We start from the raw sequence: 16,167 nt of genomic DNA on the forward strand, positions 1-16,167 counted from the left end.
CTTTGCTTCCTATTTTGAAATAATCAACAATTTGGCCTCAGGCCTCCTAAAATCCTACAAATCCTTTCTTCAGGTGCTGATTCAAATTAGCGGCTGAAGCCTGAATGAAGTTTTTCACGCTCACTATACCTCATTGGATTTAATTGAATAGAAGGTTTTTATCTAACACCTAGAAAGCAAAGAAACTCAGTTTATACCATGTATATGATTTCTCCTTATTCTTCTTTAATATTAGAGAGGAAATTACAGATCTCTTCTTCCCTGGGCCACAGTCACGCTATGTGCACGTCTCCTCCTCCGGCCTGTTCGTTTTACACGTCGACTTTTGGAGTTGAAGGTGATTTTCTCAAAAGGAAGAGTTTCAAATTAGAAAGTTCAGATCAGATTTAACAAGTTGACGCTTAAAATAAAAAAAAAAGGAGAATTATAACTCTGCCTTTTGAAATTGTGTTTCTTGGTTCATATCAGTACACACAGACTCACTTTCACAACATTTCACGGACGAACGAGGAGCACAGATTCCTCCACGAAGCCTCAGAGCAGAACCAAAGGCACAGGGTTAGATACACTTTGACATCACATCATAAACAACAGGAAAGTGCAGTAGATTAACAACAGCATCACTCATCCAATCGGAGGGACACGGTGGTAATCCAGCTTCAGACACCTTTTTCTACACAGCAACGTGAATATTGAGGAGAGCAGAGGTGTGATCCACGGACACGCTCACATGTCATGTTACCACTGTGAAACTAATGCAGTAAGTGCACAGATTAGCCCTTGAGCACAAGATCAAACATCCATAGCAAGAGTAAAGAAAGGAAAAATATTCACTTGACCACTTTTATATATATATATTAATACTCTATATATACTAATCAATTTACATTTACCATTTGTGAACAGAATCTGTGAAACGTGTTCTTTATATTTTAAATTGTTTTAAATGTGTACGCCTACATGATGTCCTTTATATACAGTGCAAGTGAGCATTAGAATAAACTAGGATCGGGTGAGGTTCAAAGAACATGTTCAGAGACTTGTAAACAACATACATGTATTTATGTTGTTATACATAATTTAAATAGATTCAAAATGTGTGAATTAAATGTGTGTTGTCCTTGTAATCATTCCTCCTGGGGGACAAAAACGACAGTCCTCATTCTGCGCAAAATTTGTAATATTTAAAGTGTGTACTTGTTCTTCTCTAAAATCCTCTTATAAGACCCAGAGGTGTGGTTATAGCTAAAGGGTTCTTATTGTAAATGTATATAGAACTGGGGTCAATTTATGGATTATATCAGAAAGCAAATGGACTCTACAGCAACTAAAGGAAATGAAAAGACTTAAAGAATAAAGTGCTTATATAAGTGTTCACCTCCTCAGGAAACTTATTCAATAACTGTGATTAAATTAGATTAATTTTGTATGAATGTATGAATGTATATATTTATATAAATATATTGTACTGTTGATTCCACACATTGTTCTAACTTACTAAACTTTTTTCTATATAAAGGTTTACATCTACTACCCAAAGCCTGTAAACACACTTGAAGATGGAGTCCTCTTTTCAAAATAGACCTAAATATCGGAACATGTTCTTTAAACTGAACCAGAATGTGTAACCACCTTCATCAGGTTTTTTTTTTATCTGTAATAATCTGGAGCAGCAGTTTTCCGTGCTGCATCAGGCTCAGCACATTTCCCACCAACATGTACTTCTAACACAAAAATCACATGCAGCACTTCATGCTGAACATGAACCACCAACTACAGTATATATCAAGAAACTCCACGGGGAGGCAAAAGTCTGGGACGAGGCTGCGGCACCACATCAAGTCACTTTATTGTTGGCGTTTGGGTTTTGTCCGCACCAGTACAGCTTGTCCTCGCCTCTCCTCCTCCTCCTCCACTGGCAGAGCAGCAGCATGCGGAAGGTCTTCTGGAAGGTTTTGTTGCACAGGGCGTAGCACATGGGGTTGATGGTGCTGTTGACGTAGCACAGCCAGTAGCCCAGGTGCCACAGGGACATGGGGATGCACTCGGTGCAGAAGGTGGAGATGAGCACCATGATGTTGTACGGCGTCCACGTGAGGATGAAGGCCAGGAGGATGGCGCTGAGAGTCTGGGCCGCTTTCTTCTCCTTCACCAGCACCATCCTCTTCCTCTTGGTGATCTGGCTCTTCAGGACGGGGTCCATGGGTTTGGAGGTGGTGGAGGAGGCTGACGGGGAGGCGTGTGGGGCGGGCGGCTCTGTTTCCGGCAGGCAGGGTGCTGCAGGTGGGGGACTGGTCTTTTGACCCTTTGAGCCAGGTCTGAATTTATAAGCGATGCCCTTTTTGCTGTTCCTCTTCTGAGGAGAGGAGAAAAACTGATCTTCTGCATAATCAGTCACTTGCCCGTTCTTATTACTTTGCCCACTGCTTTGCTCTTTGAAAGACCCCTGTGGAGTCTCCAGTGAAGCGTGGTGCTCCTCCTCCTCAGATGAGGTGTAGCTGTTGAAGGAAGTGATCTGGTCGGCTTTGGCCCACGCCTCGTCGGACCTGGTGGTCGTCTTGGTGGCGTTGCTTTGGTTGGATGAGGACCAGGAGGCCTGACTCCGGTCCCTCCTCTCTCTGGTGAAATGAAAGCAGGAGTGAATGAGAGTTTTCTGCGGTTTAATTCCTTCTGGAATATTTTCTGTCGCGAGGCCTTGCAGCTCTGCCAGGTCTTTGGTGCGTCTCTGCGTCTCCTTGTAGATCCTGCAGTACAGGATAGTCATAACAGAGACGGGGATGTAGAAAGCAGCGATGGCGGTTCCAAATGTGATCACAGGCTCGGTCAAGAACTGGATCTGACACTGTTCCTTAGGCACTTTTCTCTCTCCTACAAAGTACTGCCAGCACAGGATGGGTGGCGCCCAGAGGACAAAAGACACCATCCATGCGAGTCCGATCATGATGGCGGCTCTCTTTGGAGTCCTCTTTGCCCGGTAGGTCAGCGGCCTCGTGATGGAGAAGTACCTGTCGAAGCTGATGACGAGCAGGTTCATGACCGAAGCGTTGCTGGCCACATAATCCACTGCAAGCCAGAGGTCACACGCCAGGTTCCCCAAGGACCAGTAACCCATCAGTATGTATGTGGTGTACAAGTTCATGGACAGCACGCCGATGATGAGGTCAGCGAAGGCCAAACTCAGGAGGTAGTAGTTGTTCACAGTCTTCAGCTGGCTGTTCACTTTGAACGACAGCAGCACCAGCACGTTACCAACGATGGTTATCAGGCTGACGATGGCCGACACCGTGGCGATGGCGATCACCTCCCAAAGGCCGTGAGCGGTCATTCCGACGTGCGACGTGTTGCCGAAGGTGCTGTTCTCCATGGTGCTGTGTTTTCTGTGTGAGCCCACGTGTAGAACTTGAAGTTTTCCTGAAATGCAGAAGTAGAAGAAAAACAGTTATGAGACAAATCTGCACACAATTATTATTACCCTCTAATTGTATTATTATATCAGGGCTATATACCATGCACCTTCACTTATTCACATATTCCCCACCTTTTTTGTATTTATGTTTTTTTTATAATTTTTTTTTACCAACTTTACTAACCAACCCCAAAATTGTAATTTACTTTAAACAAATGAATAAATAAAGAGCTGTGTCACATGAAAACCTGAACACATAAAAGCAGTAATATACACATAATATATAATAATATTTTTGATATAATATTATAGGTAATATATAATAAAGTTTGGTCCCGGAACCATATAATAGGGACATTGTGTCCTAGGCGACATTTCAATGTAACACCCAACCCACAAAGCGACGGCGAGGTGTCACATGCTTAAGTGTCCGGTCACAGCGATGGAGGGAAGAGTGAGCAGGGGCCGGGGAGGCAGCGGGAGAAGAGGCGGCCGGGGCGGGCACGAGGGTGACAGTGCTGCCGGTGAACACCGGGGCAGAGGCCGGGGAGGTCACCAGCGGAGCCGGGGAAAGAGAGACCACTACCGCGGCGGTGGACGCGGGGGAAGCGGCCACGCAGCGGAGTCCCAGGACCGGGTGAGACAAGTTTGGGCGCACATCCGTTAACTCGCTAAACCAAACCGCTTTGAACATATAGTGAATTCAACAACTCGCCTCGATGTGAACTCACTTTAATTCTCTGAATATGATTTCAAACTAAGAAGTTCCTCCTCTTCCATTCGGCCTCGGTTTAGTTCAATCATTAGCCGCTGTTAAAGCTCAATCTCAGCAAACCATTCCCAGAGAGGACAGGGCTGGTTCAGGTTGCTGCGCTTAATTTAAGCAGAAATAAAGTTAAGTCTCGTGGACAAATCGAAAACGAACTTTAATACTAGCACTGATTGGCGGCAGGAGCTGGAGCTAATAAAGGGCACCCCCCCCCCCTCTCAAATATTCATATAAATAAAGTTGTATACACTGGTGCATCTTTAAATTACACATGAGCATGTGTAACACAATGCATTTATATATTTAATATATGTATGGTAGCCTATGTACACCATGAGCACAGGATAATACACTGCAGTTACTAAAGAGCGCATGTGTCAACGCAAATCTGAGAGGATCTGTAGTTTCCGCAGACTTTAAGTGAAGTGGGATTATGTCATCATGATTACTTAGACACAGACACACACACACAAACACACTAACACGTTGCGCACATGATGAACTTCAATCACAGTGTGTAGGGGTTCAATCTCACAGATTGAAACCTTCCTGGAGGATCATCAGCATCATCTCCTAGAGCACGTAAACACTGTCAGTGAACAAACTTGGCCTTGGATGTGACACAAGAGGGTGCGTCTTAATTTCCATCAGTCAGTTGATGCACCTGCCGCACTAGGAGGGACACAATGGGGGTCCTGTGATTGCAATCACACAAATTCCGTTCGGTTCATAGGGGCTCAGTGATTGCAATCATAAAAACGTCCTTTGGTGCATCCATAGCTACCAGGTGGTCTTTGATGGTATTGTGGAGCATGGTTTTTATCTTGTTGAGCTTCGACAGGGCACCATTAACAAAATGAAATAAAAGAAAGAGAGAATAAAACCACAGCTGTGTCAGACCTGCACAATTTTTCCACGACAACCTAATTAACAAGGTTTTTTTTGCAGTTTTCTTACAAAACGGGATGAGTTCCACAGTCTATTCTTTGCCATACACTGGAACATGCCTTTTACCTTGACCCTTTGGTTAGACTTCCTCAATACCCATGAATAAGTTTATGATATTTACTTTTCAATGTGAGAGGAAACGTGTTCATTGGGTTAAATCTTCAGTCAAAGGAGCGTTTCAGAGTGTGTAGAAAGGATTTCTGAACTTTGAATGCCTTTGGAGAAGTGCTTCTCTTCCCTTTTGTCCCGACATAACATCATATAAGAGTATAAAACTTAGGAAGGAAGCTTTTGATTTTATTGTTTCACCTGAATGGTTTAAATGAGCCTTTTGACTAATTGAAACTCCGATTCACCCAGACCAGATAAGAGACAGGTTGGGCGGGGTAGTAAGTTCCATTAATTCAAACTTTTTACTCTCTTTAAACCTGTTCACCGGCTTTACCCGAGGCATAAATAAGAATACAAACAGTCAACATTTCCTATATGAGTCAGAATCAGTCTCTCCCATAACCTCTATATAATAATGTACGGCATGACTGCTCCCCTACAGCGAAGCCAAAGTGTATAGATCGCCCCCTGTTGGCTGGCTGAATATAGTTTATAAACGCTGCTCTGCCATGTTAGCAGATGGGCAATCTCTATAAACAGAATTTTTAAATGTGAATACGTAGATGCAGGACAAGGTTTTGCCCCTGAAAAACCCAGATGCAAATTAGTTAAGTTATGAACAGGAAGAGGACATGCATTGTCCGTCTTAATATAAAGTCTATAGCACAATAGATTGTATTCAATCAGATACAGCGTCAAGTTGCAACCAGACAATATACACAACGTTTGTACCATCATCATTTTTAAGTGATGTGAGTCGCATGGTGCTCATCGTGTGTCCTCCCATCTTCTCCTTCAGGGTCAAGATGAAGGAGTCGACTTCGAGGAGGACGGTAACAGGCGGGAGGTTTTCTCCAGGAGGAAACTGGAGACAAACTGGGATCGATACGAGGAGTCGGAGAGACAGGAACCCGAGGACGACACGCCCGCCCAGAGAGGAGTAGACTACCACGTCCTGCTGGAGTCGGCAGGTAAGACGTGGACATGAGGAGTGGGGAGTGGTTGGGTTTGTTTTGTCGACCACACCTGTGCTGCTCATTCAGAAGGAGTCAAGTCAACGGCTGTGATCTTTCCAGAAGAACCAAATAGTCCTAAGCACCGTGTGAGATTTCTCTATCAGTAAGATAATTATAAAATCTACTGGATAGAAAGAACAGCACAAGCATTTATCCTTTTGTTTTGACTTGTGTATTAGCCACAATGAAAATACACTCTGTCAGATACTCCACTGTACTTTACTGAAGTTCTCCCTATATCCTAATTGGTTCAAAGGAATCGTCTGTGGTCATACTGGACTTTAATTGCACTGTCTGTGTGGACACTGCTGTCAGATGCCTGCCGAGTAGGTGCTTGTTTGTCCTTGTTTGCTCACTTCAGCCTCAGTGGTCAGTGTTTGGCTCCCTGGGCTCAGCAGTCTCATCCCTGTGTCTGTGTTGATATTTCTTCCTCCCGAAGGAGCGAGAGAGCTCATTGTGGCTTATTAGAGCCGAGCTGGAGATTCTCAGAGCCCTGATGTCCGACTGTACATTAAACTCACGTCTTGTTGACTTAAAGCAACACTACGTCACGTTTGCTGAGCGGCAGCGCCCTCTGCAGCCACGTGTGGTGATTCATTCTGGTTAAGTGGTTTTTCATTTAGAGGAAAAACAAAACCTATCAATGTGTTCACAGGAGCTCTGACTGTGTACTCATGGTAGCACCCATGACCCCCTGCTTCCCAAACCAAGACAACTGCAGTAACTAATCCAAGTTTCTAAGCTGAATATTGACCATAAACCTAAGTTTTTAATGACTTGTATGTCTTTTTAACTGATCTACAGTTCAGCTTTACTCTACAACTTGTTTAAGTTACATAGAGCTATAGCAGACATTCAGGGTGAGGAGTGGGAATGATGGAGGGAACATTCTCCCTATTCCAAGTCAGTGAACCACACTCATTTTGAAGCTGTTATTTTAAGGATTAAATTGTTTGCTAAAAGTCAGCATCATTTCCACTTCAATGCACAGTTGCACCCCCCCCCCCCCCTCCCCCTGAGCATCATGTATCTATAGTGAACAATCTGACCAGTATAAAAAGTCTCTCCCTAATAAATACAGGCCATATTTTAAGCTTGGGTACATTTGTTAAACTTTCTGTTTTCTGCATTCACTTATTAGTCTTTATTTTCTGCACTGTGTTTTCAGAGTTTATTGAGAGAACACAAGTTAAAGCAGGGGTCAAGGTACATGGTTTTTGAATCTGACTGTGGTGCAGTTCCTCTACATCAGTTTTTTTGTTACAGGAACAAATTTCACTTCTCTTTGTTTCCCCTTCACCCAGTGTCCTCATCACGGCTGAGTAGGTTTCATAACATACTGCTGCAGGTAGCGGAGTTCATCATGTTTGCTGGAGACATCTAAAAAGATCCAGTGTTCAAACATTGGAATGATAAAAAATCATTGATTGTGACTTAGATGCTTTATTGTAACCGGGGTCAATAAAAGTCATCCATTAATGTGGAGGTGCTTGAGTTTCCTTTAATCCCAAATAGACTTGGCATATGAATGAGATGCTACATTCAATGCACATTTTATTTATTTAATTTTCAATAGTCTAACTGTGAATTAATCAGATAGAAAACGGTTTTTAGTTTATGAAAACAGTTTGATTCACACTTCCAATCATTTAAAGTAACACTGTTACTGTTAAATACCTGTAATATTAGGAAAGGAAGCACTTTATAATATATATATTGACCCCGGATGAAGGTTTTATGCAGTTAACTGTGTATTTTCTCACACCATTACAGAATGTTGAAGCGCCGCGTTGTCTCTCCGGCTCTCTTGTAGTGTAAATGCCAAAGGTGCTCTTGTGAGTTGTTTGACTCCCATCTCTGGTCTCTGTGTTTTGCCCACATTGTCAGGTTAGTCATGCCGCTCTGTCAAGGATACTTAATTACACGTGGGAGGCGATGCTTTCGAGAGTCGTTTTTCTGGCCAATTAACATAGCCATGAAATCAAGAATTTTGCCACGGAAACCTCCCTTTTCCTCCTGGCTAAAGTTCTCACAGATTGTTTCCCTTTGTGGAGCTTATGTCATCATCGCTTCTTGTATCCAAGGTGCTGAAGTGCTCTGTTTGTTTTATTGGCAGGATCGGGCAGAATGTACAGGTCAGAGGTATACACAGGTGCTATGTATTTCAGGATACAGATGGCCCACTGTGCTGTTTCTCAACCTTTTGCAATGTATCTCCTCAATTCTTATGAGATTGAAAATCCCGGAGCATGGAGGTCGAGAGGAGAGCTTTACCTGCAGTGTGGTGTAGGCGGGAGGTGTGAGACACGTTATGAGCTGTTTTTTTTTACTGCGTTTTTAATCAGAATGTTTGTCCAACATGTCAAACTCTTATCTGCTCTCTGTCACAACAGGATGCTTCATCTAATAATGTTGCCATCCTGTGATTTCAGAGCTGAGCACACGGGAACAGCCAAACAGTGTTTATATATGTGAGTGGGTGGTGAGCTTTTTTTATTATCTCACCTGACATTTAGGTTCAAAGAGCTTTGTACACCTCTTTGAGAGATGATCCTCAGAAATGAAACCATCTATAAGTCAATCAAAAAAAGATCCATCTATAGTTCAGTTAATTAATGTTTACTTGTTCCAGCTCCTCTAATGTATATATGAGCTGTTTTTCTTTGTTTTCAACAATAGGAAATCAAACCTATTAGCTTTTTGGTTTTCAAGGTATTTGTTCTCACATTTTATAGACCAAATAATAATCAATAGATTGTGAAAAGAACTGCCATTTAGTCTAAATTAAAATATTCATAATCATAGTTGCACAATCAATAACGTATCTCTACTTCCCCCCGTTGTACAGAGAAGAGGTTTAAATATCCCAGATACAGATGCCGCCCTCTTGCACTATCAAGATCATTTGAAACCGATGTCTGTGCAGGACTGATCGTGGTGTGGAGCATCTTCAAATAACTAATAAAAAAACAAACTTTCCAGAAAAATTTACAAACATCAATGTGATAAGATCTTCCATGTCCCATCCACTAACATGGAAGAGGCAGGGTTTATGATATGCACTGCACCAATCCACCAAGGGACAATCAAAGAGGATTTGGCTTCACTTTTGGGGACCTGTCATGTCGTCCATCTTTATACAGTCCATGTTTGCACTATAACGTGTGTTGGTGAGATGTGTGTTGAAGAGAGGTTCAGTGTGTTGTCTTTCTAACAAGAACAAACTGAAGCTTTGAGTTTTTGGCAACGTAAGTGGTGGAATGAAGCCTGAACAAAAAAGTAAAAATATCACGACTGTACCAGTGCCTCCCGGCCCAGGAAATGTTTAACACATTTAAAACCAGCGTTATTCAAGACCTTTGAATCGCAGCCCACATCAGATCCCTTTTTTTACCAGGTGTCAAAATGTGGAAGTATAGGATAATTTAATAACTCTGAGAAAACACCTGTATCAAAGCCCATCAACTGGGCAAGTTTCATATTATTATCTGAGATCGGGATGTGACCAAAATGTCAAATCGATTGAGGACCTCAGTTACATGTATTTGTCATAAGGTTGGATAACGGCATCTAGTATATAGCATCTAGTATATATCGGCCAATATATACGTTTCAGAATTGTCGGTATCCATATTGTCCCGGCTCTCCTTGTTACTCACAACTGTTCTCCAGTAAATTGGGGTCATATCTCCTGCAGATACAAGCAGCTGCTGCCTCCTTCCTTCTCACGACCCTTCCTGTCGTGTATCAAGCCGAACCCTCTGCAGCACTGCAGCACTCTTGCTTTTGACTCTGTATTTATATTAATTGCTGGTTTTACTGATAGAAAGCATCTTATTACTTCCTCCACCACTGGCACTAATAACACCGCGGCCCACGCTCACCACTCCATTCATTCAAACATTTGACCTGAACCTGTCACTGTTGTTTATATTATCTCCATTTGTAAAACTTTCATAGTTTATATTTCATTTTGACTTTTTCTTCAGTCCAAGTGCATCAGCTGCTGCTGCAGGGACTCGTCTTTTTACTCCATGCCAGATAAAACGGGGGGGGGGGATTAAAGCAGGAGATCTATGAAGACGTGAAGCTTTCCAGTCAGTCTATTTAAATACATGTAATTGAGTTGTTTGGATACACAGTGGCTGACAGTCTGTTTGCAAACGCTTCATTGAAAGCTCTACTGTACTCTGTGTGATTAGGGAAGATGGAGCCTGACGGGGCAATTATATATAAACAGACTGTTTGATTTGAATCGAAGGTCAGGTTGATTTCTGTTGTTTCGTGGCCTCGTGGGTGAATACCACGGCCCCACCGCTTGTCCAAACAGCCCCAAGTGCTTTTAGCATTCATATGATTTGATTGACTCCTGATTACGCCGTCTTTTCCGCTCAGCACACACAGATTCACTGTGTCAGTGGGAGAGGACGCCGCCTGTGGCTTCCAGACCGAGGCCACTTGTAAAGGATGAGACCTCGACGCCTTTTGATACTTCAAATGTTTCAGAATCATTTTTAAAACCTGCTCTTTGTGCAGAAACGTCGAGAACATCAGTCGATATGACCTAGGAATGTGTTTCTTTTGAAAAACCGAGCGTGTATTGATTGAGTTTCGTTGCCACTGAGCCCAGAGGAAAGAATCACTGTTTTCGTTGTTGAGGGTTGATTGGGCTGTTGCTAGGGGGTAATGAACACACAGTGCAATTCCTTTGTTCTGTGGATGTGTCCAAGACGGAGAGCGGGGGTGTGTGTGTGTGTGGGGGGGCTTGTTGGGCAGTTATTTACATCCTAACATGGCCATCTATCTGTACACATTATCACAAGGATCAATCCTCCTCCCCCGCAGCCGTAGTTTACCAGGGCTGCTAATGGGCACCTATCAAGCCTCAATCATAATGAGACAAAGGCAAATCGCATTAGAGCTCCAGTGATTCGACTAACCTGACTGACAAACACAAGGACTTTTTCCTAACTGAGATGAATTTTTCCCAATCATTCCATTAATTTGTATGTTCCGGTGTTGTTATGGATACTTGATGAGCCACGCAGACGGGAGGAGACTGGCGTCAAAGCAGAGGAATGAGGCGGAAATGTGAAAACAAGGCGTCACAGGAGATTGGCTGGTTTCATTGTGATCACGCCAGTGGAGGTCGGCTAAATAAAGCTGCAGGTGGAACACAGACACTTGACTGGGATCGTCCCACAGAGTGGTCGACCCACTTTCAGCCTGAAATACCTGGACCCCTGTTTGAGCGCCGCTGTGTTAACATACGAGGGTTCAGCTCAGGTCTGCAGTTATTTTGAACGCTAGAAAAACTTCCTGTTTAAATTACAGTCAGAAAATATATTTTTAAATGGACCAAAGTATGAAACCTCAAAATATTCTACTACAAGTCCGAGGGAAGGAAGAGAAAAGCAGCAAATCCTCACATTTCAAGAGCTTGAACAAACTATTTTTGCTCCATAAATGATGCATGACTGTTTTTATTGATTTTCAAAATGACTCCTGCAGCAGCCTGTTGTGCCCTCTGTTGGTTGTTTGTATTTATATTTAGTTATTCCAGAGCTGGGGCATGATTCAACGGTCCAAATCCAAATTATATCCAGTTTATACAACAGAGCTGCCATTAATAAATGGAAAGAATGCTAATCAGTCTGTTTGGTTATTATTCAAGTGGAAATGCCAAACCATTGATGATTCCAGGCCTCTTAAAGTAAAGTGAAAGAAACCTTATTCTCATGGACTGTGATGGACAGTTTATGTTTTCTGTATTCAGGCAAAATGATTACTGTAATAATAACTGGCAAATTAATAAAAACAAATGAATGTTTGATGCAGCAGTTGCAAGAGAGCCGAACATTTAAACTAGAACAAGTAGGTTTTTGCCATTTTCTTCTCATAAATAATTATTTTTGTTTGTAGTTTCAGCTCAAATAGATTTTTGTTTGTTGTTGTTTCAAAACCTCTGAGTGTCGGGATGCCAATCATACGACTTGTCATCCCCATGGTTTTTAATGATGCCTTAAATCAAATCATCCTCACTCCCTGTTACGCCCACTTTTGTTTCTTCCCGGAGTAAAGAATAAACACAACAACACTCCTACTACACAGCTGTCCTCCAAACACGCAAACACACATTTAAACATATCTACGTTTCTGGGATTTATTTAATAACCTGTTGTCGGGTGTGAAAAGCTGCAGTTTAAGATCCACGCCGTACAAAATGTACTGCGGAGTGTGAACTGTGAAAGCTCTGCTGACAGCTGATGAACCCCAGCACTTGTTCCATGATTCATTAGAAACTCAGGCGGCACATTCGCTCATAAAATGTTTATAATGCTAGAATTTATAATATGGCTCAGCCGAACGCCACGTCGTGTCGGTTGTCAGCTGCTCCTGTGAACTGTTTAATTTCCTGCCATAATAGCCACATCAAACAGAATACATACTCACCCCTGTATGGATCTGACAAAGCACCACCCTCCAGCATAAATGGGTGTTTAGCCGGCTCTTTGATTCGCCGATTGTCTCCCTTTACTCCTTCTCCAGTCCTGCAGAGTTCTGTCAGTTTCCTTCTCCCTGTGTCGTCCTCAGCTTTGTGCGTCTTCTCTCGTCTCTGTGTCTCCTCACGCAGCTTCACACCTTCCCTCGCTGGCTGCCTCTTCCCCTCCCCTGCTCCCTCTCGCCGACTTTTTCCCTCTGCGCTCCTCTCTCCAATGAGGTGAAAAACACACTTGTCAAATACAGGTAGGTCCTCACACTGTCTCTCATCCTCACCAGTTGCCAAGTGCTCGGCGCCTCGATGCAAACAAGTTATTCAGCCTCGTCGGTGCGGTCGCTCCCGAGCGGTCCGACTTTCTTGCCGAGATGAGACGCTGAAGGCAGCAGCTGTTCAGTGTCCATGTGACGGAGCAGCTCAAGGTGCCTCGGAGGGCGATGTTCACACCTCTTTCATGGAAGGGCGAATTACTGGAATCGGCTTCTCGGTCGCCTCCCTGATAATGAAGTGAGGATCTCGTTTCCTTTTTTCACAGACGACAAATATCTGAGCTCAGCATCATCAGAGGAATCAAAGGAGGCAGCAAACCTTGAAGTTTCTCACTTTCTCTGCAAAGTTTGAGCAGCTGGACTGGCAAAGAAAACCGAGCAAAGCTTCTTTCATCCTCAACACCGTGCAGGTTGAATGACTTTTTGTCTCCTAGTGGGATTCTACTCACTGCGGTTGAAAAGGCTGCTTGAATTCACGCTGCACAAACATCCTCGCGGATTCAACCGCGAGCCACGTTTTAGAAGAAATTCCCACAATGCCGGAAACCTCACGCTGCATCCGAGCGCCGAGCAACATGTAAGAGGAGGGAGGCAGAGGTGAAGAGGTGGAGGAGTAGGACGAAGCAGGGGTTTGAGGGAGGAGGAGCCAGAGGAGGAGGAGTCCACGTGGATGTCTGCAGCACTTTTTCCAGACGTTGCCGACTGTTTGCCTTTGCATCGCTTACAGCTGCATGTCTTCATCAGAACTCCCGGCTCCTCAAACAGACGCACATGTCTCACTACACGGCGAATCGCTCGGTTAATGCCCCCCAATGCGTTTGACCATGTGCCCTCTATAAAAGCAGGGTGAGTGACTATTGAAGCAGTGGTGACTGGCAGAGGTTTTTCATTTTTCTGGCATTATCGACTCTATCCTCTTGTCAGCTGTGCTTTTCACTGTGTGCTTCCTTCTTCTGGTTTGACCTCCTGGGAGCTCACATATTTAGTTGCTTGCTTCCCTTTGAGCTAAAAAAAAACTATCCTGCTTGGATGTGGAAATGTAGATTCAACAGACAGGAAAGACATGTAATTTTTCTTATATGAAAATCAGGTTATCTACATGTCGTTTCTTCAAAAAACAGAAGACATGTCCTTTAAACTTTTGACCTGCTTATGAGGGTTTTTCATCCCTGTCTATTATTCCTTAGTTGGTTTGATGTTTGTCTGGCCAGTGGAGGCCAGTCAAGAAACATTTAGTCCCATTTAGCTAATTCTCCACCTGCTTCAGTGCTTGTGACTCTTGGCTGCAGTTGGTGAAATGCACCTTTTTAGCCTCTTGCTGTAAAGGCATCAAAACGTATTTATCAGGATATGATTCAGGAGGATTCTTGAAAACGGCTGACCGCTCATTGGACTCACAAGCAGCTGTCCACTCCTGAAGAGCAGCCTGGTGACTGCTGCTGTTGACGCAATGTGACTAATACATCGCCTTGTTGCGTCATGTTGCATGCTATCTGCACCCACAATGCTTTTAACGACATGAAGCCTCAGTCAGGTTCGCAGCAACGAGGAAGACGTATGTTTACACCTTTACTGCAGTCGGTAGCAAGACTGCACAGATTACAGGACAGCAGACCACCACTGGTAAACACAGTATGTGTAATACATTCTCTTGATCGTCCGAGAACACATTTCTCCGCCGGGATGTGGATTTGCAATATTAAACTTAATAAAAACCAGCGACAGACAAATGTCCGAGCTGCTGTGGAAGCTCTGGTAAAAGCCTGGTGTTTATTTAAACCCGTCTGTGTACAACTAGTGATGCTGTCGGGCTTATGCTGTTGACTAGTGGACGAGAGTAGACATGGGCTGTGAAGCTGGACAGACTCTATTGGTTTCTATCATAGAATGTATATAAAGGTGGACGCTAAAATAATCTTGATCACCCCCTGGTGGCTGGCTGCTGTATCCGTACAAACCCTGGCATCCTCCATGTTAGTGGATGGGGCATGGACCCAACTTCAAAGTCAAAGTACACGGACACAATGTTTTCTCAAAGATGTTTTTAGCCAATTTCGTTTTGATCACACAGAAATTTGTTCATAATGGTTCCCACAGACCACTTAGCTAACTATTGATTATAAGTAAAATATAATACCAACTAGGATATGAGGAATGTGTGATGTGTCCCTCAGGGGGTTCGTGTAATGAGGCACTCAGATGTACGCTATTGGTTGATTTCCGTAGATTGGACAAAATCCAGGGCTCCCACCTACACATTTGGCCCCAGGGATACCAGCACTGTTCCACGGTGCTGTTAACCACCACTTTTATTGAGAATGGATGTTACTGTAGGTTTCAGTGATTAACTGCAGAAAGATGCATGGGCCATCAATTTATAACAGTTTTTATTGATGTAGAACGAAATATAAACATTTTTTTCCTAGTTTTTCTACATGATTCTGCTTTATGATGGGATGATTGTGGATTTCTGTGGTGCAGCAGATTGCCAGGATCCATTCTTCCTAAAGACTTATTGATATTATTTGGCCTTTCCGGGTGACATCTTCATTAAAGTATCACAACTCAACTTCCCACCTTTTTACCAAGCGTCAACACACAAATTACAAGTAACAGGTGAAAAATTGCCCTAAATCCTATGCTTATGTATCAGTGAAATCCACGTCTACTGTCAAAATATTGATAATGTGGGTTACCATTGATTTTTGCGCACAGATGATATACTGTGTGTAATTGTGTCGGTGCTACGTTGTCAAATAACCTTTTTAAATCCCAAAAGCTGAGCCAATTATTTGAGAGAATGGAAATAAAAAAAATGTATTAGTCATTTAATCATGTGCTTCTCTGCCTCAATTAAAGATAATTGCTCTGTGTGCTTCACACCTCCCACACTGGGTTGCTTGCCTTGTGGTAAATAACAATAGCAGTGCTGATAGTAATGGCACATAGAGCTTTCCAGCTTCCTGAACGTTGGGTTGTCGTCCTGCTCCTTCAGCACATTTTTTTTTTTGTTGCATCCAGAATCAACTCAGGCTGTTAATTAGCTGTGAGCAACCAAACGTTGCATCAGTCAAATTTATTCAAACAAACAAACCAAACAGTGGCCACACAATTCTCTGTCAACAGCTGGCGTCCGCTAACCTAAGTAG

At 43.2% G+C, this 16,167-nt stretch overlaps 2 protein-coding genes across 2 annotated transcripts in view; one reads left to right on the plus strand and one right to left on the minus strand.

Moving 5' to 3' along the window:
• Nucleotides 1-13,488, minus strand: LOC133973475 (muscarinic acetylcholine receptor M5-like). Its single transcript, XM_062411375.1, has 2 exons — nucleotides 12,704-13,488; nucleotides 1-3,411 (listed from the first exon to the last, which is right to left on the minus strand). Exons 1-2 carry the CDS (start codon nucleotides 12,738-12,740, stop codon nucleotides 1,838-1,840), a joined length of 1,611 nt encoding a protein of 536 aa, XP_062267359.1. The 5' UTR covers nucleotides 12,741-13,488; the 3' UTR covers nucleotides 1-1,837.
• aven (apoptosis, caspase activation inhibitor) overlaps nucleotides 3,841-16,167 on the plus strand; it is a 24,924-nt gene continuing 12,597 nt past the window's right edge. The window contains exons 1-2 of the mRNA XM_062411383.1: nucleotides 3,841-4,043; nucleotides 6,034-6,205. Coding sequence (XP_062267367.1) covers nucleotides 3,849-4,043; nucleotides 6,034-6,205 — 367 coding nt within the window. The 5' untranslated portion in view covers nucleotides 3,841-3,848. The remainder of the gene's footprint in view (nucleotides 4,044-6,033; nucleotides 6,206-16,167) is intronic.

The sequence above is a fragment of the Platichthys flesus genome, chromosome 18, assembly GCF_949316205.1.
Source record: "Platichthys flesus chromosome 18, fPlaFle2.1, whole genome shotgun sequence".
In the NCBI taxonomy this organism is placed as follows: domain Eukaryota; kingdom Metazoa; phylum Chordata; class Actinopteri; order Pleuronectiformes; family Pleuronectidae; genus Platichthys; species Platichthys flesus.